The sequence below is a fragment of the Balaenoptera borealis genome, assembly GCF_965194805.1.
Source record: "Balaenoptera borealis genome assembly, chromosome: 2".
Taxonomy (NCBI): Eukaryota; Metazoa; Chordata; class Mammalia; order Artiodactyla; family Balaenopteridae; genus Balaenoptera; species Balaenoptera borealis.
Genome location: NC_138867.1, coordinates 176,700,033 through 176,726,028, shown reverse-complemented (window position 1 = coordinate 176,726,028; position 25,996 = coordinate 176,700,033). Strand labels below are relative to the sequence as shown.

General features: G+C 55.3%; 1 protein-coding gene across 2 annotated transcripts; it reads right to left on the bottom strand.

Moving 5' to 3' along the window:
• Positions 1-92: 92 nt before the first annotated feature.
• Positions 93-24,190, bottom strand: PKN1 (protein kinase N1). 2 transcript variants are annotated; one of them, XM_082380068.1, is made up of 22 exons: positions 23,969-24,190; positions 19,078-19,381; positions 17,427-17,578; positions 15,631-15,766; positions 12,484-12,629; positions 12,049-12,262; positions 11,037-11,231; positions 8,939-9,048; positions 8,704-8,847; positions 6,062-6,137; positions 5,838-5,979; positions 5,655-5,748; positions 3,860-3,939; positions 3,709-3,784; positions 3,520-3,611; positions 2,088-2,264; positions 1,864-1,926; positions 1,640-1,716; positions 1,297-1,439; positions 918-1,025; positions 748-828; positions 93-365 (listed from the first exon to the last, which is right to left on the bottom strand). In XM_082380068.1, exons 1-22 carry the CDS (start codon positions 23,987-23,989, stop codon positions 162-164), a joined length of 2,835 nt encoding a protein of 944 aa, XP_082236194.1. In that variant the 5' UTR covers positions 23,990-24,190; the 3' UTR covers positions 93-161. The 2 variants fall into 2 exon arrangements, with proteins under 2 accessions (XP_082236194.1, XP_082236193.1); XM_082380067.1 differs by lacking the exon at positions 23,969-24,190 and adding an exon at positions 20,432-20,539.
• Positions 24,191-25,996: the final 1,806 nt, after the last annotated feature.

The following is a 25,996-nucleotide window of genomic DNA, read 5'->3' as shown; positions in this document are numbered from 1 at the left end:
CCACGCATCACATCCCCTCCCAGCTCTCCCCACCTCCAAGCACGCCCCCCACCCCCATTACTGTGCACAAGAAGGGACGGAGGATGCATGGATAGAGCAAATCCCAAAGGCCTTTTTAAAAACTACTGACAGCTCGGTGGGGGCAGAAGTGGGGGAGGGGGCTAGCAGCCCCCGGCCACAAAGTCGAAGTCCCGGAAGGCCGCCTGCTCTGTGGCCGTGAGGGGCCGAGCGTCGCGGGGTGGGCTCAGCGTGGGGGCCTCCCCTGTGAACTCCTCGTCGAAGTTGCTGACATCAGTGCGGCCGGCCAGCGTGGGTACGAAAGGCGGCGGCAGGCGCCGGGCCAGCAGGGCATCCCAGCCCAGTGTCTGCAGGGCAGAGAGGGGACAGGTCAGCAGGGGAGGCTCAGGGCAGAGCGCAGGAGGGGTTTGCTCCTTGCACCCTGTCTGGCCTTGGATCTGTGGGGATCAACATAGGGAGTCACAAGATAGAGGGGGGGAAAGTGTCTGGCCTGGGGGCTCAGGAAGGATCACCATATGAGTGGGGGGGAGGGGCCTGGGCTCATACACAGGGCAGTGCTCCCCCCACCCAGGCCAGCCTGGAGTGGATGTGGGTGTAGGAGGGCCAGTGAGGGTAAGGGAGGGGGAAGGAAAAGCAGGCAGGTGTCAAGGGGAGGTGACAGTGTTGGAGGTGAAGCCACTAGGTCTTGGGTGGGGGGGATGACTGGGTCCTGGGAGTGGGGGACTTAACCCTGAAGAAAGGCTGTTTTTTCACATCCTCTGCATCCCTCTCGCTGGATCCCAGCCTCCGCTCTGGATTCCTCCGCAGCAGCTGGGGGAAGGGAGTTCTGTGTCAGTGTTCCCCTTCCTCGTCCCAGAGCCACTCCCCTGGCCCACCCTAAGCTGGGGGGTGGTCCTCACCCTTCGCATGATGCCGATGGCTTCAGCTGACAGGAAGCGGGGGTAGCGAACCTCATCGTTGACGATGCTGTCAAATACCTCCTCCTCGTCGTCCCCTGGGAACGGGGACTGGGGACAGGAAGAGCCAGGGTGAATTAGGCCCCTCTGGCCACACCACACCCAGCTCCACCCTGGCCTCCCGTTGCACTTTTACAAGGCTCACTTAGGAGGGTAAGTACCCCAATTTACAGATACAGAAACCAAGGCTGGGGAGGCAAAGCCACGTGTCCTCAATCAGACAGCACATAATGGAGGCCAGTTCTGACCCCGCCCCCCCCCCCCCCACCGGGCATATACAGGTTACCAGGGACAGGCAGGGCGGAGCGGCCTGGGGCCTCACCTCACCAACCAGCATCTCATACAGCAGCACGCCCAGCCCCCACCAGTCCACCGCCCGAGTGTACGATGTGTCTGTCAGCACCTCAGGTGCCAGGAACTCCGGGGTCCCGCAGAAAGTGCTGGTCCGGTCCCCATAGCCCATCCCTGGGGGCAGCAGGGCCACGTGAGGTTATGGGGGAGGTCACAGCTCCAGCCCAGCCCAGCATGGGGTGGTCCAGACAGCCAGCCCTATCCCAGGACCAGGGTAGGGGATAACCCAGGTAGGGCTGGGGACTCCATTCCCTCCCCTCTCTGTCTAAACCCCAGAGGCCGGCCCCTCAGATCCCAGTCCTGCCCCTCATCACCCTCCTTGCAGAGGCCAAAGTCTGCAATCTTGACATAGCCCTCGGTGTCCAGGAGCAAATTGTCCAACTTCAGGTCCCTGTGGGGGGGGGGGGGGGGATAGGAGGATGTAAAGAGGGATGAGTGGGGATCTGGGTCCTGCCTGAAGCCTCAGGGCCCCCCCGTGGGCAGAGCATGCATGCACGGGTATATGCGCGCGCGGGCACGTGCACACACACGCACGCACCTGTAGACAATCTTGTGTTCATGGAGAAACTGCAGCCCCAGCACCACACAGGCCGAATAAAAGCTGCAGAGAGAGGCTGGTGTGAGGGAGCCGGGCTTCCAGGAAAGGCAGAGGGTCACATAAGGCTCCCACATCCTCAAAAGCCCCCCATTACCCCGTAACTTCAGGAGCTGGGGGGAGGCAGGGCCTGTGGGTGGAGGTGTGGGGCGGGGGCCTAGGCTCACACAGCACGGGGCTCCGAGAACACGTCACTGTGGATGTGCAGCATCAGGTCCCCGCCGGCCGAGTACTCCATCACGAAGCACACGTGCTCTGGTGTCTGGAAACAGCCAAACAGGTTCACCAGAAAGGGGTGTCCCGCGCCGGTCACGGCCGCCAAGATCCGCTTCTCACACATCAGGCTGGGCAGGATGGGGGTGGGGCAGGGGTCAGAGACCACAGCAGCTCCCTACCACCAACTCGCCCACTCCCTAGAGTCCTCAATCAATCATCAGATGTTTGTCAAGGGCCTTGCATGGCTGTGCACACTTGGGCAAGTTGCTTAATGCTTCTGAACGTGCTAACCAGGCACCCAGAATCCATCCATTGTCCTAGTAACCGTCCTAGTAACTTCCCTTTGGGAAACCACCAGGGGGACCGTTACTTCCCTTTGGAGCACCCCATCTCCCTGGCCAGGAATTGGCTCAAAAAAGGGCAAGCCAAGCCAATGGGGCTCAATCTCAGGATTTCTGCTGGAATTATTTAAGGAAGAAGAGCTAAAGTTTGCAGATGAGCCTTAAAACTGCTAGGGTGGGGGGCATCTCTGTCCCTGCGAGGGGACTGCAAGCAAAGCCCACACAGACAAAAGCAGAAGTGAGAGATATCAGCTGAGCGCCTGCGTACAGCCATGCCTGAAGGTAGTCCACCCCTGGACTTTTCTGATGCACAGCAATAAATTCCTGTATTTGCTTAAGCCTAAATTGGGTTCCTGGTTAATAAAAGGATGTCAAGAAGATTGGGGACAGTCTCAGGTATCTACGGGGGGCACGGCACTGTGCAGAACGCTCTGGAGTCACCCTCTCATTCACTCCACCCGGCAACCCTGCAAGAAAGGCATCATTGCTCCCCTTTTGTAGAAGGGGAGCCTGAGGTTCAGAAGGGTGAAATGACCTCCCTAGGGTTTCTAAGCACATCTGTAGCAGAGGTAGGATCTGAACTCAGCGTCCTGACCCCAAAGCAGAGGCAGTACAATGGCACCATTAATAGCACAGGCTTCAGAACTCGAGTCCCTAAGTTCAGATCCCGGACCTGCTGCTTACCGGCTATGTGACCTTGGGCAACTTGCTCAAACCTCTCTGTGCCATCAGCAGAATGGAGACAATAACAGTACTTACCTCTTAGAGCTGTTGTGAGGAATTCGTTACTGAATGTAAAGCACACGGTGGGTGCTTTCTAGGAGTCGTTACTATTGTAAGTATTGGGTTGGCCAAAAAGTTCGTTCGGGTCTCGCTGCATTACAGAAAAACCCGAATGAACTTTTTGGCCAACCCTATACTAGCTTAATAAGTACAAGTGACTGTTATGAATCACTCTCACAGCAGCTCCAAGGAGGGGACTGCTCTGTCTCCCATTTCCCAGGAGACCAAAGTTCTCAGAGGGCCTGAGCAGGGTCCCCACCTCTCCACCTCGTCTCGGGCCACAATGTCCCCTTTCTTCAAAGCCTTGATGGCAAACAGCTCCCCGCTGGGCCGGAATTCGGAGAGCAGCACCTGGAACCACAGTGGGCAGGGGTGGCCTTAGTGGCCAGTCCGAGGACCTGGACGTCTGGACCCCCCAGACCCCCAACTCCTTGCCCCCACACCTCACCTTCCCAAAGTGACCCCGGCCCAGCACCGCCAGGAACTGGAAATCCTCGAGGGTCAGGGGTGACTTCCTCAGAGGGCTGTGGAAAGAGGAGGCTGGTGGGGAAGGGACAGTGGGCAGGGGTGGTGGGTGGTGGCCAGGGGAGGGGTGTCACCTGCACAGGGCGGGGCCTGAGGTCTCCTGGGTCTCTGAAGGCAGCTCAGGAGTGGTGGTAGTTTCCTGGATCAGAGAAGTCTGTGGCAGACAGAGGAGGTCAGAGTACAGTAAATAACCCATAACCACAATAGCCACCAAGGCTCCCGTCACCAATTTGACCTCACCTCTCCTCCCCCTCCCCCCCTCACTCAATCCCCCTTCAGCCACACTGTTCCATTCACTGTGCCCTGAACACACCAGGCATGTTTCCACCCCAGGACCTTTGCATGGGGCTGTTCTCTCCACCAGGAACTCTCTTTTCCCAGCACCTGCACTGTTCCTCCCTCACCTGCTTCAGGCCTTTATTCAAATGTCACCTTTGAAGGTGGCCAGCTGACCGCCATATTAAATAACTAACAGAAGCTCCAACACTCCCTGTCCCCTTTCTCTGCTTTATTTTTCTTCCCAGCACATTCTATGCTGTATTTTATCATTTATCTACTTATCCCCTTTATTGGTATTAGTCCCATGGAGTGACCTAATTCTTTACATCATATGCATATGTAACTTTGAGAAGAATCAAAATTAATAATTTAAGTGGGAAATTTTACCTACTGGTCCATCATTCTACACTATAGAGACAGTTCTAAAGATTCAATCAGTGTGAACAGGTGTACAATAGGAACAGTCCTCTCCTGCCCCGGCTGCCCTCCCCAGAGCCAGCTGCTGTTAATGATTTCGTGGGTGCCTTTCTAGATGTATTTTATACCATTCAAGCATTTTGGTACACGTGTGTGAATGTCCATCATAGATGTCCAGGAGTGGAACTTCTAGGTAAAGATAATGCCCATTTTTTTAACTCAGCCAGCTGTGCCCTCCAAAGGAGATGTAGTGATTCACGTGCTGTTTTCCTGCATTCTCCCCAGCATTCAATGTTATTCAACTTTTGCATTTTTTTTTTTTTTGCCAAACTCATCTAATTTAATGAGGCATCTCGTTTTAATTTAATGCCATGAAGCATATATTATTGTTTCCACTTTTTTAGAAAATGAGGTATAAAATGCACTCAGTGAGGTGGGCAATGGAAAGAGCTCTTACATACGTATCTACCCAGATGCCCGTCGCCTAGACCAAGGGTTGGTAAACTCCATGTTTTGTACAGTCTGTAAGCTAAGAATGATTTTTACGTCTTTAAAGGGTTGGGGGGAAAAAATCAAAAGAAGAATAATAGTTCATGATCCACGAAAGTGACAGACATTCAGTAAGGCTTCCTGGCGCAGAGCAACACCCCTTCCTGTCTGCCTGTATCAGGTGTGGCTGCTTTCTACGAGAGCAGTATTAACTAGTCATCACTGTGACCCTCTGGCCCACAAAGCTGAAAATACTGACTATATGGCCCTTTCCAGAAAAAGTGTGCTGACCTCCGACCTAGATCAAGATGCAGAACATTTTTATCATCTTTGCCAGGCTCTCTTATGTCCCCCCCCCCCATCAATAAACCCCCGCCCAGAGAAAACCACTAACTGGACGTCTGTCATCGACATGAGTTTTAAATGTGATCGTTTTTACAGGGCAGTGTACTAAACACAGAGAGGTGAAGGTGCTTGGCGTGAGTCACACAGCTAGGGGGCAGCAGAGCGGGGACGGGACCCAGGTGGCCTGGCTCCCAGGCTCATGTTTTTATCCGGGATAGAGAACAGGACCCCGGTTCTGGCAGAGGTGTGCTGTGTGACCAGGGAAGTTCCTGGCGATCTCTGGGCCTTGAGCTGCAGTGGAGGTCCCCTAACACTGCCCAGGCCAAGGGGGAAGCTCACCGGACTTGATGGGCTGGAAGGAGGACCCAGAGAGCTCTTCTGGGGTAAGCTGTCCAAGTCAACCCCGAGGTTCAGCTTCTCCACAGATACGTCGCTGCAGCAAAGGGAAGAGGGTGCATCTAAGACCTAGCAACGCGGGCAGCAACCAGAGGCAGCCGCAACGCCGGGGCCCTCCCTCCTTACCCTGTGGACCGAGCCTCGGGTCCTGGAGAAGCCCCGGGGCTGAAGGTGCCTGTGGCAGTGGCATTGGGGATAAGCCTGCGAAGCAGCCGCACCCAGGTGGCGACGTCGATGTTCATCTGCCTAGCGCGCTGAAATGCCTTCCCTGGGGAGATGGGGGCAGGTGTCACCCTCTGTGACACTCCCGGGACCCCTGGTCTCTCCCCTGCCCCAGCCCATCCCCTCACCTTGCTGCTTGGAGAAGATCTTCTTCTGCCGTCGGAGCCGCGGTATCCTCTCAATGACAGGGTTGCGGAAGGTGACCTGAGGGAGAGGCTAGCGTGAGGACCCAAGCCCACCTCCAGGCAGCTTGGTGGGGAAGCCCTCAGGATCATAGGTGTGCACGCCCGTATGTTTCGGGGGTTCTGATCGCTGTGGCATCGCATCCAAGCACAGAGTACTGTGCATCGTATTAAGGGGTCACAAAGCCAATCCATCCTTCGACAGGACCGCCTCCTGAAGTGCCATCTTGGAAAGGCAAGAAGTAGGCAAGCAGGCCCTCCTCCAGGGGTGGGGAGTGGGTCTGATCCAATGAGATGTACATACAACTCCAGCAAACAGGCCCTACACGTCACCTAGTGTCCCGATTCCCCAGGTGCGGTCCCAGGCCAGCAGCAGCAGCACCTGGGAACCTGCTGGAAATGCAGATTCTCAGCACCGCCACCCCAACCTGGACCCACTGAATCAGAAACCCCGGCGGTGGAGCCCAGGAGTCTGTGTTTCAACAAGCCCTCCAGGTGATGCTGGCGCCCACCCATGTGGGGAAACCACTGGTCTAGTTGAATTCTCCCGATTCCAACGCATCTTCTAGAAGGTGCTGAAGTCATAGAACTGTGTGACTTTATGGGTGTCCAATCTGGTCACCTCTAGCCACATGTGGCTATTTCAATTAAGTGAAATGAAAACGTCAGTTCCCCAGTCACACTAGCCACACTTCAACTGGCTAGCGGCTACTGTATTGGATGACACAGATATAGAACATTTCTACCTACAACAGAACTCAACTATTGTAAGCTCACTGACAACAGAACTGTAGAAAGTTCTACAGGCTGGTGCTTTGGGGAGAACAAAATAGAATGTTATAAGTAAACCTTGAAGGCAAGGACTGCCTCAGAACTTATCCCCCGGGCCACCCACCTCTATTGTCCACTTGGGTTTTGAACAGTCTTCCTAATAGAAGAATAATTTCGTGGCCCTACCATCTGAAGTCTGCCCTTCTCTGCTCCTTTCCTTCAGGAGTCCTCGATTATGAGATCACATAAGAATTTCCACCTGGATAGTAAAATAGCCTTGAATATTTTAAGAATTTTTCTAGATACTTTTTCAAGAAAAAACTACATGTTAGGAATTAGTGAAAATTTACTAATGTTTTTTAATTTTGAAAGCACTTTTTAGTGAAAACTTAGAGTAATATATATTTGGTCTCCGGCCACCAAGGAAAAGCTTCTTTCAGGTTAATCTTTAAACTCACTTGAACCCAATGACTCACTTGATATTTATCCCACTCCCGAAAACAGAATTAATTATACAGCTGTTTTTTATACTGTGCATTGTGAACTCTGTCTCTCTTTCACATTTCTGACCTCTTTCACGTGGTCTGATCTTCTTGCAGAGAGAAGTGGTATTTAAAAATCTAAGCAAGTAGCAAAAAAAAAAAACAAATTTCCTCCTGGGTTTAAGGACATGGGGAGACACACACATACACACACACACGTATATATATATACAAAAAACAGGACACATGTATATGTTAGGGGCAAATTTAAAGAATTTTTGAGGATAATTCTGGTTAAATGAGGGCGCCAGTGACTTTCTCTGTGCCTCATTTCCTCCTCTATCAGATGTGACTAATAATGGTCCTGTTTGCGTTGGGTTATTGTGAGGATTAACAAGTCAGTGCCAGCACAGCACTTTGAACAGGGCCCGGCCATACTACTACCGGGGGTCAGCTAGGAATGTTATTTATTTATTTATTTATTTATTTTTATAATTTTGCTTGTGGCCTTTTTTCAAGTTTATTTATTTATTTATCTATTTATTTTTGGCTGTGTTGGGTCTTCGTTTCTGTGCCAGGGCTTTCTCTAGTTGCGGCAAGTGGGGGCCACTCTTCATGGCGGTGCGCGGGCCTCTCACTATCGCGGCCTCTCTTGTTGCGGAGCACAGGCTCCAGACGCGCAGGCTCAGTAGTTGCGGCTCACGGGACCAGCTGCTCCGCGGCATGTGGGATCTTCCCAGACCACGGCTCGAACCCGCGTCCCCTGCGTTGGCAGGCAGATTCTCAACCACTGCGCCACCAGAGAAGCCCAGGAATGTTATTTAGACTACGGGCTCTTAATCAGGGGACCCTGGCCATGTCTGGAGACATTTTAGGTTGCCACAACGTGGAGCGGGGGGTTGCTACTGGCATCCTGCGGGCGGAGGCAGGGCACCCTACACTGCGCAGGGCGGCCCCTGCAACCAAGAATGATCCAGCCCAAATGTCCACAGTGCCCAGGGTGGGCTACCCTGATTTGGACCCTAACCCTGACATCACTGCGGAAGGAATCTCTCTGCTCAGCCGTGGCTCTGGCAGCAATCTCCGTGATATGTTGCTAGGTTTTGCTTTTCTTTCCTAGCTTGACAAAATTTTGGGTTTTTTTTTTTTTTTCTTCTTTTAATATCTTGTTTCAGAACAAAACCACTCCCAGCTTAAGTCATGCATTGATGTGACTAATTATATGTACTTTTCTAACGAGATTCAGAGACCAATGGAAAACACATCTTCCCCCTTCCAGAAAACCGAGAGGAGGAGATGCCAAAGCATTTTCTCAGGGTCGGGGTCAGGCTGTACCTCGGCCACCAGGCAGCCCTGAGGTTCCATGTCCAGCTGCACTTCATGCCTCTCGTTGTCCAAGAAGTCCTCCAACTTCAGGAATTTGAGGGCACACAAGCCTCGCTGGTCCCGCCAGAACACAGCCAACTCCAGCTCCCGTGCCTCAAGGGAGAGAAAGAGGGCCGTCATTTGGGATGCCCGAGGCCTCAAACTCCTCCTCCTCCAAGCCCTGTCATCCCCTAACCGAACTCACCCTCTCCAGCTCCAGGGTGAAGCTCTGCTCCCAGGCGTTGGGACCACACGGCTTCCAGGACGTCTGCCCCACCACTGTGTTATCCAGCTTGAGCACCGTGCTCACCTCACCTGGAACAGGGGGTGGGGTAGGGTGTCAGGAGGTGCTGGCAGGGGGAGGGTAATCTCTTGTACCTTACTGAAGAAATCTTCTCCTCCCCCCATAATATTCTGCTGTGCTATGTGACAAAGCTTTACAGTTCTGCCTTTCACATTAAGGCCTTTAATCCATCTCCGCTTGATTTTTGCGCGTGGTGTGAGGCGGGCATCCAAATTCACTTTTATGCTGTATACAAGTTCCAGCAATATATTCCTAAGTATTCACCCTAGAAAAATGCAAGCAAGTAATACATCGGGAGATGCATAAATATAATGTTTATATAACAGCCCTAAATTAGAAACATCTCACTGTCCATGAATTAATATATAAATTGTAATATAGTCTTATTAGCTAAACCATGAAATGGCTGATATTCAACTATTTTTTACCTAAAAAAAGACAGCAATTTGACATGCCTCAGTCTAAGACAATTAAACAGGGGTAAAATGAATGAACTGTAGTTTCATGCAACGATAGGGATAAGTCTCCCAAACAATGTTGAATAAAAGAAGCCATTACCATGAAATACATTCTGTATGATTCCACGTATATGAAGTTCAAACACAGGCAAATTAAACTACATTGTTTTCAGACGGTACATGGGTGCTAAAACTACAAAGCAAAACAAGGAAATGATAACCATGAGAGTCAGGAGAGTAGCTACCTCTAGGACAGAGGAAGGGGCTGGAACTGAGGATGGGGCATGAGGGGGCTCAGAGAATTCTACTTCTTGACCTGGGTGGTGGTAACACAGATGGTTACTCTATTGTTATTCTTCTTTTATTCATACTTTTAAACATGTATGTATTAGTTTTTTTTCACATTGTGGTAAAATTCACATAACATAAAATTTACCATCATAACCATTTTTAAGAGTACAGCTCAGTGGTATCAAGTACGTCCACACTGTTGTGCAACCATCACCACCATCCATCTCCAGAGCTCTTTTCATCTTCCCAGACTGAAACTGTCCCCACTAAACAATAACTCTCCGTTCCCCTCCACCTTCAACCGTTACCTCTATGAATCTGACCACTCTAGATCATATAAGTGGAATCATATACTACTTGTCTTTTTATAACTGGCTTATTTCACTTAGCGTAATGTCCTCAAGTTCATCCACGTTGCAGTATGTTTCAGAATGGCCTTACTTTTTTTTAATATAAATTTATTTTATTTATTTATTGTTTTTGGCTGCGTTGGGTCTTCGTTGCTGTGTGCGGGCTTTCTCTAGTTGTGGCAAGCGGGGGCTACTCTTTGTTGTGGTGCGCGGGCTTCTCATTGCGGTGGCTTCTCTTGTTGCGGAGCGTGGGCTCTAGGCATGCGGGCTTCAGTAGTTGTGGCTCGCGGGCTCTAGAGCACAGGCTCAGTAGTTGTGGCACACAGGCTTAGGTGCTCCGCGGCATGTGGGATCTTCCCGGACCAGGGCTTGAACCCGTGTCCCCTGCATTGGCAGGCGGATTCCCAACCACTGCACCACCAGGGAAGCCCTGTCCTTCCTTTCTAAGGCAGAAAAATATTCCATTGCATGGATGGACCACATTTTGTTTACCCATCCATCTGTCAACAGACGCTGGGTTGCTTCTACCTTTGACCATTGTGAATAATGCTGCTATGAACATGGGTATACCAATATCTCTTCGAGACCCTGCTTTCAACTCTTTTGTGTATTTACTCAGAAGCGGGATTGCTGGATCATATTGTAAGTCCATGTTTAATTATCTGAGGATAATTATTATACTGTTTTCCACAGTGGCTGCACCATTTTACATTTCCACCAACAGTGCAGAAGAGTTCCAATTTCTCATATCCTCCTTAACAGCTGTTGTTTGTTTTGTTTTGTTTTGCGGTATCCATCCTAATGGGTGTGATGTACTAGTTTTTAAGAATGTTACAAATGTGGGAAATCCAGGACCCCCCCACCCCACCTCATCCCTCCAGACCCTCAATGCCCACTCACTGGTATTCTCGGATTCCGCTTTGAGACTGCTCCGGCCACTGAGGCTTCCACTTCGGCTGTAAAGGCCCCGGGCTGGGCGGCTCAGGAAGGGGGTGCGGCTCTCAGGGGTCCCAGGCACCCCCACTGAAGGTGAGGGGTTCCAAGGGATGGTCTCTGGAAGGTCTCTGCAGCCCACTACACGCACCTCCAGGGTCCCTGAGAGAGGGGCAGGCTCATGACGGGGGCGGGGGGGTGGTCACATCTGGGGCAGGACGAGGGGAAGGGCCTGCGGGTAAAGTGGGCATGTGCAGAAGTGGCCAGCATGCAAGTGGGAGGTGGTGAGGGACTATCAGCGTGAGGCAGGGGGTCTGATGCAGGGATGGCTGTGTCCGGAAGTGAGAAACATGGGACAAGGGGACGGGTGGGTCAATCTGGGGAGGGGCTCTGGATGCTGGGGTTTAGTGACAGAAGAGAGGTTCAGGGTGTAGGCTGAAGGTCCAGGCGGTGGTGAGCCAGGTAGGACTAGGAGTCCGGGCTTAGATTCGGCAGGCTGATCTGAAGTCTGACACTGGGGCTGGGGTCTATGGTAGGGCTGGTCTGGGGAGGTAGTGGCTGAGGGATCTAAGGAGGGAGGGGCTGGCTAGCCTGGGGGTGGGGGGACAGAGGTTCAGGGTTGAGGGTTCTGAGAGCAAGGGACTATGAGACTGGGCTGGGGGACTCCGGCTGGAGAAAAACGGCAGGGCCATTCGGGGAGGGGTGGCAAAAGTGAGGATGGGGATGGGGGCAAGAGTCCCTCAGAGGGCAAGGCGGGGTGGGAAGTCCAGGGCGCATGCGGCTGTCTGGCATGGGAAATGGGGCCCAGGTCTAGAGGGTTGGGGTGAATGGAGAAGGGAGGGAACAGTGGGATGGGAGTCCAGGGTTGGGGAGAGTGGAGATCCCGGTTGGGGGTCTCGGGGCTGGGGGACTCGGAGGGGTCAGGAGTCCAGAGCTGCAGGAGGTAGGGTCCGGATTGGGGGTGGACGTCGGGACCCACCTGTGAGCGGCGCGGGCTTGCACAGGGTGCTATAATGCATGGCGGGGAAGGGCCCGGCCAGGAGGGCACTGAAGGCTGAGGATGAGGCCGCAGCAAGCTCCTCGCGCAGCAGCCGCCCCTTCGGGTGGTCAGCGGGCAACTCCCCGAGCCGCCGCTCCAGCGCCTCCCGAAGCAACCCCAGCTTCTGGTTGGACTCGGTCAGCTTCTCCTGTGCCTGCGGTGGGAGGAGCCTGGCCGGGCTGGGGGCGGGATCCGGCACGCCCCTCCCCAAGTGCAGACCCAGGCCCCTCCCCCCGACTGGCTAAGTCCTACCTGGAGCTCCTCCCTGGAAGCCCAAGCCCTCAGCCATTTGGGTCCTACCCCTGGGCTCCCTGAAAATAAGGTCCCACCCCTCGCTGAAGCCCCACCCCTCTGGGTCGACACCGCGTCCCTCACCTCGCTGACGGCCTTGCGGTCTGGGGCTTTGGCAGAGCTGAGCAGGCGCAGCACGTTCTTGGCGCCCTCGGCCACCGCGTGCTCGACTCGGAAGTGGTGCCGCAGCTCCTCGATGCGCAGCTCCACGGCCCCCAGGTCCGGACTCCCTGTGGGTGTGGGACACGAGGCAGTGAGGCTAGCCTGGGCCCAGGTCCAACCAGCCCGGTCCCAGACACGCAGCCATCTGCAGGAACAAGCACTGGCCACAGACAGATGGCCATCAATATGCATCACTTTCTCCCAAGGTGGGGGGTCACGGTGACACAGTCACACTGTCACCCACAGGCAGACGGCCACTCTTCCACCCAGATGCTGTCCCTCTTTTATCCAGACACTCTCACACCCACATGGACGTCCCAGGGATGTAGTTAAGCTGTCACCTGGGGACAGTCATAGATACAGGCACACCATTAACAAAGTCTTAGGGACAGATACATTGTCAGGGTCCCACTTCATCCCCAGGGACTGTCGCAGGGATACCATGGCAACTGGATAGGATCTAGTCACACAGACACAGGGACACTTAAAAAAAATAGTAACTTTTATTCATTGCTAATGGGAATACAAGTGGCTTTCCAATGGAGGCAGTTTGGCCATTTCTATCAGAGTCACAAATGTATTTACCCTTTGATTCAGCAATCCCAGTTCAGGGACTTTATCCCATAAAAAAACACCTCTGCAGGGACTTCCCTGGTGGCGCAGTGGTTAAGAATCCGCCTGCCGATGCAGGAGACACGGGCTCGAGCCCTGGTCCGGGAAGATCCCACATGCCGCGGAGCAACTAAGCCCGTGCGCCACAACTACTGAGCCTGCACTCTAGAGCCCACGTGCCAAAACTACTGAAGCCCGCGCACCTAGAGCCCGTGCTCCGCAAAAAGAGAAGCCACCGCAATGAGAAGCCCGCGCACCGCAATGGAGAGTAGCCCCCGCTCGCCGCAACTAGAGAGAGCCCGTGCGCAGCAACAAAGACCCAATGCAGCCAAAAATAAATAAATAAATAAATTTATTAAAAAAAAAAAAACAAAACACCTCTACATGGTTATTCACAACCTTCCTTCTAAGAGCAAAAGATTGGAAATAACCTCATCTCCTCCAGCAGGGGTCTGGATAAATGCATAGTGACCACCCACCCCATGAAATACAATGTAGTTGGGAGAACAGTAACAGTGTCACACAGACATCGTCATGCTGTCACTCACAGGGTGACAGTGGCATTATCACTTTGTCACCAGTGTAGGCACTGGAACACACACACCCACACACTGAGGAACACTCTCACAAAGATGCCATCACACTGCCACATAGGGACATTGTCACAGTGGTGAGGCTATTACATAGATATCTGCCTTGTCAACCCCCCGCAAAGGGACACAGTCACAGGGGCAGAGGGAAATGGTCTCAAAATATAAATACCCTTATAGGACACAGTCACAGAGTGGCAAAACTCCCAGGGCTCTAACTCCAGCCCAGGGAGAATCACAGGAACAGAATCGCACTGCCACATGGATAAGGCATAGGGACAGGTAAAGAAATGCCGTCATACTGTCACATAGGCAGGGCAGCATCACTGACACCCACAGACACAGAGACCCAATGGCACAGGGACAGGCACAAGGATACACTGCCACCCAGGTGCAGGAAACTTGTCACTCAGAGACACAAGGTCACGGTCACCCTTATCCAAGGCTGTAGATTCCAAGAACGGTCTCGCTGTCCTGCACAATGACCTAGACTCAGACTTGGGCACTCAGACAGTCACAGTCACCCACAGCTGTGTGGCACCCACCGGGACTGCTGTCACATGTGCCCAGTCATCAAGGCTTTTACACTTATGGGGACAAAATCAGGCTGTCACCAAAAGTTACAATGTCACCCGAAAGCACAGGGACGTGATCATACCATCACACACTGTCACTGAGAAGCCCACGTAGGCATTCAGAGTACAGATGAATAACCACACAGTCACGCCGACACCTCCCCGCTCCAAAGACACATGCACTGTCACCCGAGTTCCAAGCCCTATTGCTATGGACTACATGTGTGTGTCCCTGCAAAATTCATACGTTGAAACCCCACCGCCAATATGATGGTATTAGTTGGTGGGGCCGCTGGGAGGTGATTAGGTCATAAGGGCAGAGCCCTTATGCATGGGATCAGTGTCCTTATAAAAGGGACCCCAGAGAGCTCCCTTGCCCCTTCTACCAGTGAGGACGCAGTAAGAAAGCAGCTGTCTATGAATCTGGAAGAGGGCTCTCACCAGACGCTGGATCTGCTGGCGCCTAGATCTTGGACTTCCCAGCCCCCAGAACGGTGAGAAATAAATGTCTGTTGTTTACATGCCCCCACCCCCAGTCTGTGGTATTGTGGTACAGCAGCCCAAATGCACTAACACCCACCAACAGCTGACGCTTACCTCTCATGGTGACACAGAAACTACCATAGTTACAGGGCATGCATACAACCTCTGGTCCCCACGGTCAGCATCACATCAACACTGACACACGTCAGTAGCACAGATAATCTTCTCTGCACACAATACATCAAGACCCTGTCTCAAATTCAGGCTAACAATGGGGTTGAGACACCCCCAGGCATTCATACACTGAGACACACAAGGAAACACACACACGCCGTGGACACCCACAGTTCTACAGCACAGGGGCCAACGAGGCAATCACCTAGTCCAGGGGTCCGCACATTATTTCCGTAAAGAGCCAAAGGGTAAATATTTTTGGCTTTGCAGACCACACAGGCTCTGTTGCCACTACTTGGCCCTGCTGTCGCAGTGCAAAAGCAGCCTTAAGTGATAGTAAATGAATGGGCACGGCTGGGTGCCAATAAAATTTTATTTGCAAAAAAAAAAAAAAAAAAGAAGGCAGTAGCAGATTTGGTCCAAGAACTGTGGTTTGCCAATACATGAGCACATGCAAATCTGAAATAGGACAAAATGGGAAACTGAGGCCTGGCAAGGGTCCAGGAGTGGGTTCCAGTCACATGGCGAGTCACAGCACCCACCTCCCTGCCTCAGAAAGGGACCCCTCGTGGGGCTGGGAGCTGAACGCGCCAAGGTGGAACGCAGGTGAGGCTTTTTCAGGGCAAGGGACTCACCTTGGGCCTCGTCTGGGGCCGCCTGGCTCTCCAGCTGGCAGGCCTGCAGCGCCCGGCGAAGCTGCATGCGGATGATGTCAATCTTGGTCTTACTGTCCTGCAGCATCTGCTGGGCCGTCAGCAGCAGCTTCCGGTCCTGGAGGCAGAGATGGGCCATGAGGGAAGGCTGGGCAGATGAGGGTCTGACCACCAGGCCTGCTGTCCACTTCGTGCAGGCCCTGGGTGACCCTGTGACAGAGCACTCACGTGTGGGTGTGATAACATGTGCCTCCGTGTGGTCCTGGGTGTTCATGGGAGATGTAGCCCATGGCGTTTGAATCCTGGCTCTGCCGCCTAACAGCTGGGTGACTTCGGGCAAGCCACTCAACTACTCTGGGCCTGTTTGCTCATCTGCAGGAAGGGGAGTACTAATAGCACCAACCAACACTGGGCTGAGGATTAAAGGAGCTAATCCGCGTGTGGGGCTCAGAGCCGTGCCTTGCACCAGCAGGCACTGTATTTGTGTCAGCTGTGAGAATGGCGTACGTGTGTAAGCGTTCCCCGTGGTGGGTGCAGCCTTGACTGTAGCCACGTGGGTGAGCCCAAGGGTGACTGGATGTGAGACAGTTGCAGTAAGCGGAGTCCCGATGTTTGTGCGTGCAGGTCAAGGCACAGTGATGACTGGGCATAGCCAAGGACCCCGTGGTGTGTACAAGCGCCGGACACTGGTTGTGGATTTTTCCATCTACTTGGTGCTGTGTTTCAAAACCAGGCACTGCTAACCTGTGGTGAAAGAAGCCTGTGTATTGACTGAAGGGGGCAGGAGGGAACCCTTTCCGGGTGACAGGAAGTGTTCTGTATTTCAATGTGGGTGATGTGTGCCCAGATAAAAATTCATCGGTCTGTACACTTAACGTTTTCTGCACTTTACGTCCATTTGTTACACATCAATAAAAGGTAAAAAAAAAAAAAAAAAACTTCTGCATGGTTCGTGCCCTCCCACATAATATTCGCATTTGTGTGCGCACACAGGCACGGATGCTCTCCGGGTCTCTAGCTATAGGTCTGGCTGTGCTGTGGGTGTATCTCTGGGTGTTGGTGCAAACCTGTGACTGTGTACTCAGTGTTGGTACAACTGGGGGAGCACCTGTGTGACAACTCTGGTCTCCGAGTGTGAATTTAATGATGTGTGTGTCTGTGTGTCTAGGTGTTCTGTTGGCCTGTGCCGTGTGTCCGGGCGTTATACGATGGTGTGTGTCCGGGCGTTATACGATGGTGTGTGTCCAGGCGTTATACGATGGTGTGTGTCTCTCTGTATCTAGAGGTGGCTGTGGTGATTATCCTCCACGTGTTTATGAGCCTTGTTACTGATGTGACTCTAGATCTTATGACAGTGTATGTGTGTCTGTGTGTCTCTAGGTGTTGTCATGACCATGGCTGTGTCTCTAGATGTTAGGATGATGGTATGTGTGCACCTAGGTGTTGATCTGTGTGTACAGGTGTCAGAGAGAGACCACCAGCAGTGAGAGGCTGCGTGTTGCCCTGACCATCTCTGGGGGTAACTGAGTATGGGGGGGGCAGTCTCTGCCATGTGTCTGTCTGACATCACCCACAGTTACCCTGTTTCCCATATGCCCCCATGAGCTGCCCGCACCCCAGTCCTGCTGCAAAGCCACCCATCAGCCCCTCTGTCCCCAACCCAGAGGACCCCAGACTCCCAGGGGAGCAGATGTAGGTGCCACCCTGCCCCCCCAGACTGTGATGCGCTTGAGGGTGTACGTGCACACAGGGGGAATGTGCACTCGCGCTGCCCCCACCTTAGTGCTGCCGTTGCTGTACGTCTGGATCATGTTTTCCGCGCCCTGCTTCACCTTCAGCTCGATGGCCAGCTGCTTCTCCAGGCCGGCCACGCGGCTCAGGTTGGTGGCAGAGCAGGCTGGGCCGCCCGCACCGGGGGACTGGGGGGCATCTGGAGGGGGTGGATGGGGCAGAGTCACCACGGCCCTCACCTCCATCTGCCCAGGTGGTTTTGCCCCAGCTGAGAGGATCCACCCCGGGGGCCAGGGGGAGGAAGAGCTGGGGACCAGGGTCCAGAGGGCCCAACCACCCCAGCCCTCGTAGGGAAACCCCTTCAGGACTGGGGCAGGACCAGCATGAATGAGCACAGGCAAGTGTCCAGGTGTGCGTTGAGTCCTTGGTGTTGGTGTGACTGTATCTACCTTCGTACGGAAGTCCCCAACTACTTGCACAGCTGTGTGGGCATCCGTGGGTGTGGCAGCGGTTAAGTCTGTGACCCACAGGGTGTTGGCATAACTGAGCGAGTGTGTGTCTCCCCAGGTGCTAGTGTAACTGTGAGATTCGAGGTGTTAGAATGACTGTGTGAGATTCTGGGTGCTGGGGGTGACTCTAGGCATATGCTTCCGACTGCTGGCACAACTGTGCTTTCTGATCTCCTGGCACTGGTACAACTGTGTCCACGTGCCTGGGTGCTGGTACAGCCGGGCGTGCGTGTCTCTGGATGCTGGCATGGCTCTGTGAGTCTCTAGCGAGTGGTGTGACCGTCCAGGTCACCCTGGGTGCAGCTGTGACCGGATGAAGTTTTGGGTGTCGGCTGAACTGTTATCTCTGAGTGTTGACATGACAAAGTTGGTCTCTAGCTGTTGACACACCTAAGTGGTATATGGGTGTTGGGCTAAGTGGTGTTGAGTCTTCAGGCCTTGTCTGATCGTGTGTATAGGTCTCAGGCTGTTGATAGGTCGGTGGACATCTGTAGGGGTTGGGCAGCTCTGTGTGAGTGTGAATCTCTGGGGGTTGGTGTGAGCATGTGCGAGTCTCTGGGTATTGTCTGTGTGTCGGCGTGACTGTGTGTGCATTTCTCTGGGTGCTGGGTGCCAGTATGGAAGTCTGTGGGTATTCATATGACAGTGTGTATGGCCTTGGAGTTGTCTGGGTGCTGGTGTGACCGTGTGTGAATGTCTCTGGCTACTGATGTGATGTGTGTTACATCTTTGTCTTCGGTGGCAAGATGAAAAAGTTCTGCAGATCCCTTGCACAATAATGTGAATCTACTCAACACCACTGAACTGTACACTTAAAAATGACGAATTTTGTTATGTGTTTTTTGATCACAATTGAAAATTTTTTTAATCAATCAAAATTAAAGATATTTTAGAAAGAGTCTTTGGGTGTTGTCCGGGTGGTGGTGTGACTCTGTGCGTCTGGATATTCGTGTGACCCCGTGTAAGCCCTTTGGTGTTGTCCAGGTGTGGGTGTGACTGTGTGTACCTTTCTCTGGGTGTTGCTTTTGGCCTTTGGTCTGCCTGTGTTTTGAGGCTCGGTGCTGTTGTGACCGAGTGTGTCTCCCTGGAGGTCAGAGGCGATGGGCTGGCCTCGCTCTAGGACACGGCGGGTGAGCCCTGGGCAGTGGAACGCCCTGCTGCCCCCCATCCCCGGGGAAGCCTGGCTTACCGTGCACGCCAGCCGCGGGGTCGGGCAGCACCACGTGGGCGTGCAGCTCCTGCAGCTGCTGGTGCAGCAGGTCGAGTCTGCGCGAGGAGCCGCGCAGCACCAGCTCCACGGGGCCGAGGTTGCGGCCCAGGTCGGTGGTGGCCCGCCGCAGGTTCTCGGCGCCCTCCTTCAGCTTCAGCTCCTTGCGGATCTCCCGCCGCAGCCGCTCCCGTTCCAGCTCCAGCTGCTGCTGCACCCCGGGGGCTGCCAGGTCGGCACCCGCCAGGCCCAGCTGCTCCAGCAGGGACCAGCTGCGCGGCTCGCTCTGCGGAGGACGGAGCAGGGTCAGCGGGGCCAGGAGGACTACGGGGTGCAGACCGTGCTCAGCCGACCTGGCCGGGCCGCCCCCCAGACTGTAACTCCTGACACAGGGCCTGCTCCATGTCCTCTGATGGGCACCCCCCAACGCCGCCAAAAGTGGGAGGTGAGGCAAGGCCCTGTCCCTGCTTTCAGACATCCCCAAACTGCGAAGTCCCGAGGGCAGGGGCTTCTTCCTTCCCTGTCCCCTCAGATGAGGGGACCACCAATACAGTTCAATCTCCCTTCATCTGTCCTTACGCAGTGGGATTCTTCAGGTCAGATCCCATCATCCCACCACTGTGCCCCCCAAGCTAGGGGGTCCCCAAGGACAGGCCCTATCTCCCTTCCATTGTCCTCCCAAATTAGGGGGTCCCAAGAACAGGCCTTGTCTCCCTTCTGTTGCCCCCCCAAATGACAAGGTCCTGAGGGCAGGCCCCTTTCTCCCCTCTGCTGCCCCCCTAAACTAGGAGGTCCCAAGGGTAGGCCCCATCTCCACTCCCCTATCCCCCAAGTTATGAGGTCCTGAGGGCGGTTTCATCTTCCCTCCGCTGCTCCCCAAACAAGGAAGTATCAAGGGCAGGCCTCTGATGCCCCCCAAACCATACGGTTGGGGTCCCAGGCCCCTTCTCTTCACCGCTGTGCCCTCAGACTAGGAGGTACTGAGGGCAGGCCTCACCTTCCCTCTGCTATACCCCTAAACGAGGAGGACATGGGGCGAGGCCTCATCTATCCCCTGCTGTACCCCCAAACTAGATCCCGGAGACAGGCCCCATCTCCCCTCCTTTCATCCTCTACAACCGGCACCCTAAACAGCAGAGCCCTCTCCCTTTCCTCCTCTCTCCCCAGCCTGGAAGCCCAAAGGGCCCCAGTTTCATCTCTCAAACAGAAAACTCCAAGTCCAACACCTCATCTCCTCCCTTCAGTCCAAAACCGAGAGGTACCGGGGGCAGGGCCCCTGGCCTGTGCCACTTGGGGTCCTCCCCTGCTGGCCCCCCACAAGGACCCCAGCCCGCACCTCCAGCTCCCGGTCCAAAGGGGGATTGGCCTCCGCCATCCTGGGTCCCGGCTGAGGGCCCCGCCCTCTTCCTGAACCTCAGCCTTGCCAGGGCCTCTCGCCTGCTACTTCCTCTTTCCTGCTAGCTCCCGGCAACCCCTGCAGAAGGCCAGCTCTGGGCCTCTGGGGCATCTAGAGGGCCTTCCTCTCAGCCCCCACTCCAGGCCTGAGCCGGCTTCTCTGGAGGCACCCCAGGGATGGCCCCTGCCCCCTGTCCCGAGAGGATGCCCAAGGTGTACACAGCGTGCACACATTCACAGGCCCACTAGTGTGGACGTGAAGAGCAGCCTCTCCCGTGTATACAGGCTCCAGGGGCTGCCTTGGGTGTGCACACACTCTCATACACCTATAGGCATGGGCACGCATCGCAGGCTAGCAAGTGTGTGCACACCCGCTGCATCTACCCCTGTGCACACTTATACGCAAACACCCATGAGTGCTTATATGGGTGGCCCAGCCCCCTTCCTGCAGATGCAGCCTGTCCCAGCTTCCGGCTTCTTCTCAGCTCGGTCTCTCGCTGCTGCTGACCACAGCCTGGAGGCCTAAGGGGCCTGGCCAGCCCAGCGGCACCTCCTTGAGGCCCACATTGTGAGGAGGCAGCGCTGGAGGGTTGGGGTGAGAGTGTCTCCATTAAAGCTCAAGTATGATAGCAGTTACTACAGGCTGCACCCAGGTCAACTAATGCAACTCCAGAAGGTGCTATTATCACCCCATTTTCTTTCTTCTTTTTTTGGCCATGCCGCATGGCACGCCAGATCTTAGTTCCCTGACCAGGGATCAAACCCGTGCCCCCTGCAGTGGAAGCACAGAGTCTTAACCACTGGACTGCGAGGGAAGTCCCTCTTATCACCCTATTTTCAAGATGAGGAAACTGAGGCCTGGAGCAGTGGCGTAACTTGCCCAAAGTCCTACAGCCAGCAGAAGGCAGACTAGGATTTCAAACAGGAATGCCCAGAATCTGAGCTAGGTGTCAGTGCGGCATGAAGAGCCCCACATACATTATCTGCCGCCGCCATGAGAACCCATTTCAGAGATGAAGAAAGTCATGGTTGTCAACCAGGAGTCAACCTCAAGGGCAGCTGCCCCCAGGGAGGATTTACTTCAGGCCGAAAGCGTCACTCCCATGATCCTACTGACCCCTCACATTTATCCTGAGCAACTGCCATAATTCTCCCCCACTTTACAGGTGAGGAAACTGAGGCTCAGAGAGGTGGCAGCAGCAGTTCTCTGTGGGGGAGGGGATCGCCTCCACTACCACCCCACTTCTGGGGGCATGCGGCAATATCCAGAGACATTTTTGGTTGGTTGTCACAACTGGGGGTGCTACTGGCATCTACTGGGTTGAGTCCACGGATGCTGTTCAACGTTCTACAGTACACAGGACAGCCTCCATCTCAAAGAATGATTCAGCCCCAAATGTCAATAGTGCTGAGGCTTAGAAACCCTGGATTAAAGGACACAGATGCACATGCTGAGCTGCTGACCGTGACCCAGGAAGGATTTCACGGCAGCCCCACATGCAAGGTGCTGGCCTGGTCTACGTCTTTCCCCACCACGAAAACCCTCCAGCTACATTTTTTTGACAGCAGAACCAAGGCTCAGAGAGGGAAAGGCACTGGGCCTAGGACACACCGTTAGGAAGTGACAGCTCTGGAATTTAAACCCAGGCTCACCTAATACCACCTGCTACCAACCAGGCCCCACCTGCCACCCAGCCCCACACTATCCCCAGCAGGCAGAGCGGGGGTACAGCCAGGAAGGAGCAGGGCCGGGTCAAATGAGGGAAGTCCAGGCAGAGAGGAGAGGCAGGCTCCCTCAGCCCCACCTCCTCCAGCCGCCGAGGCCTGAGAATATGCAGAGCAGGGAGGGAGGGAGGCCCGCCCTCCTGGGTTCTCCTCTCTTGGGTGACTCACTCCTACCTAGGGCAGGGGTCACCTGAGGGCCAGCATGATGAACCCATGAATCAGGAGCCTGGCCTGGCCTTGGAGAATCCCTGCTCCCCCAACTCCCACCATGAAGCAGGAGACCCCAAGTCCAGCGGGTCCATCTTCCAGAATTCCCCTCTTCCCAGAGTGGCCAGGGACCTAGACCCCATGTCCGGAGATTTCAATGCTTTGGGCGTTTCCGGAATCTGGACAGGACATCCGTTTTCTGGACACAGAACAGACAGGCACACACTGGGACAGACAGAGGGACAGGTTAGCAGACCCAAGCAGCCACGAGAAAGGAATGACCAGGACAGGGGAAGAGAGCAGGAAGGAGATGGGAAAGGGGACCAGGGCACAGGTCCAGCCTCGTTCCAGGAATCACAGCCTCCGTCCGGGTCATGTTTGCTACACGCCAAGCGCATGCATGCGCCAGGGGATTCCTACACAGCCCTCCCAGGGCTGAGGTGTAGACGCAGAGACCCCAGCCCTCCCCAGCCCCCAAGGTCTGACCTTGTGTGATCGGCAACACCAGATACGCCCAGCTCCTCGGCAAGGCTGGCAGGCCATCAGCAGGACTGGGGTGGGGGATGGGGGTCATGGGACAGACACAAAGGGGATGTGGGGGCAGGTGCAGAAGGAGACGAGAACCCAGTTACACAGCAACCACAGGACGACGGAGGGATGATGAGGCGCTAATGGGGGCACCAGAGGTACAGGACATGTCTCAGATTTGGGTCACTGAACGAAAGAAGTTTCAGAAGTCACCCTGGCCCTGCTTGCCACAAATAGGGAAGGTGAGTCCAGGGCTGTGATGTCCACAAGGTGGCACAGGAAGAACCTGGCTGGGCGGCAGGTTGGTGTCAGTCAGCTGTGTGTGTGTGTGTGTGTGTGTGTGTGTTGTGGGGTGCCCCAGCCCATGCCCAGGTGGGATTCCAGGTATAAGAGAATCCCCAGTCTGTTGACATGGACACTCCCCACCTGGGATAAGGTTCCACCTGGCAGCCGGGTGGCCGTGTGGGTCTCCCGTCCCCGACCTAATGAGGTGACTCTGGCACTTCCGGCAACAGGTGACAATGTGGGTGGCGTCGGGACCATCATAAAGCTCAGTCCGGAGGTGGGGGCGGCTGGAGCTTTGTTGTGCGGGGGAGAGGAACGGGCCGGGCGGCCTCCTCCCTTCCCGGGGCACCGCGCCAGGCACCTGCTCAGGTGGAGCTGCACCTGCCCGGAACCGAATGCTGGGAGGGAGAACGAGTGGCAGGGGCGACAGGCACCGGGATGCACAGCCAGCCACAGACACCTGAATTCTAGCCTCCGCCGCGCCCCCCCTCTAATTCTCGGGGAAGGGCGGAGCTTGAGGGTGCTGCAGGACCTCCCCGCTCCCCCCCGTGCGTACCTCCACCTGCCGAGAAGGGGACTGTGCTGGCTCCACGGTGCCGGCCCCGGGAGGGGGTGCCCGGTGCTCGGGGGACCCGCCCTGGCCGCCCCGATCCCGGGGGCTCCGGCAGCGCGCGGGCGGGGGTCCCCGGCGCCGGCTGGCCGTCAGGGGGCTGAGGACGCAGGTGCGCCTTACCTGCAAAGCATCGCTGGCCATGTCCACGCGCCGTCCGCCAGGGGTCCCGCGCGGAGAGAGGGGCGGTGAGAGGAGCGTGCGTACGCCCCGCGCGGGGCGGGGAGGGGGCGGGCGCGGCGCGACCCCCCCGCCCCGGGCGCACGGCCCTCTCCGGCCTGCTCGGCTCTAGCCCCGCCTGGCCTGGCCGCCGTGTCCGCGCGCCGCGCCCTCCGGCCCCAGCTGCCGCCTGGCTCGGTCACGTGACCGCCTAGGTCGGCGCCCGAGGAGGGGGCGGGGCCGAGGGGGCGCGGCTCCCGGCGGCCCCCGGGGCTGCGGGGTCCTGCCTGCCGGACGCCCCCCTCCCCGGCCGAAAGCGCCTTGTCCTCTTCCCTGGCCCTTTCCTCTTTCTGAATCCTCCCTCTGCCCACGGGTGCCCCATTTGAGCGCGCAGGAACCCGAAGAAAAGAGTGAGCCACGTTAAAGCGGGGAGCTGTGGAGGCCTTTGGGCCTCCCGGGACCTCTCAAAAAACAAATCCAATTCATCCCCGCCTGTGTTTGCAAGTTCAGGCCTCTTGGAACGGTCCGTCATTCTAGGGCACCGGAGCTTCCCCATAGGCTGGAGACAAGCTCTGAGCAGACTTGTTTTCAAATCCCAGCGCTCCATGCCTTGGGGGAGTCCCCAAACCCTAAAAGCCCCTCATCTGTAAAACGGGAAGGATTTACCTACCCACCCCTTAGGTGTTGGCAAAATTAAATGAGACAGTACATGCCAAGTGCTGTGAACACAACGCTCAATAAAGGTTAGTTGCTGTGATTTTTAGTGTTTTTGCCGTTGTTATGAAAAGGGATTTGAACCCTAAATCCGTCACGGACTCGCTGCGGGCCCTGTGGCCGCTGAGCCCTCAGTTTTCCCTGCTGTAAAATGGGGGCCCGCCTCTTCTTCGGGGCTGCTGCATGCAGGTGGCGCTCCACAATGCAGACTCCTACCCTATCAGAGGCAGAAGGTGGAGACCTTTGAGGAGCTTCTCAGGGTCTCCGGAGGCTCCGGAGCATGCAGCCGGGCTCGTGGCCGGCCCCGCACTCCCTTTCAAATCCGGTGACTGAGCCAAGCCGCGGTCCCTGGGGCGCGGGGCGGGGAGCGCTCCCTGGCGGCACCGCCTCATTGGTGCCCTCCTGGGACCCGCCAGAGCGTGGAGGGCTGCGGGTACCTTGGTTACCCGCAGCTGTGAGTGGTTTGCACCGTCCCAGAGACCGGGGCGGGATGTTTTCTTTCTCCCTTTTTCCTTTGGGCGACTCTCTGGGGCTGGTTGTTGGTGGTGGTGGTTAACAGAGAAAGAGAGAGAAGGAGGAGGAGGAGAAATTATACCAATCCAGAATCCACCCACTTCTCACCCTTCCACTCTCTCCACCGGGTCCAGTCTTCATCATCGTTCGCCTGGACCAGTGCAGGCGCCTCCTCCCAGGTCTTTCGGCTCTTCCCTCGACCTCATAGTCTCTTTTCCCCACAACACCCCAAGGACTCCTAGGAACACCTGAGTCAGGTCATGTCCCTCCTCTGCCTAGATCCCTCTTTGGCTCCCACTTTCCTCAGAGTAAAAGCCAAAGTCTTACCCGCAGCCCACAAGGCCCTGCATGATCTGCCCCCTTCACCTTCCCTCTCTCCTCTTCTCCCACCTCTTTCCCTTGCTCACTCCCTCCAGCTACACCTGCTTCCTGGCAGTTCCTCGAATATTCATCCATTGAATTAAAGAAACCTTTGAGCTAGTTCTTTTGCTCTTGATTTAAATATGAGGAAACTGAGGCTCAGAGAGAAGCCCCTCATCCCAATTATAAAGTCAGGATGTTTATAGTCCTTGCCCTGTCTTCCTCTAATTCTCCAGCCCACTCATTTTACAGATGGGGATGAGGGGGCAAAGCAAGGCTGAGAGCCAGCCCAGGAACTGGGTCACCTTATCCAGGGATGGGCCCTCTGCTGCCTGCCCGGTTGCCAGGCTGCCTCCGCGGATGGAGCTGGGGAACCCTGCCAAATTCTCTCTCCAAGCTTCCGGC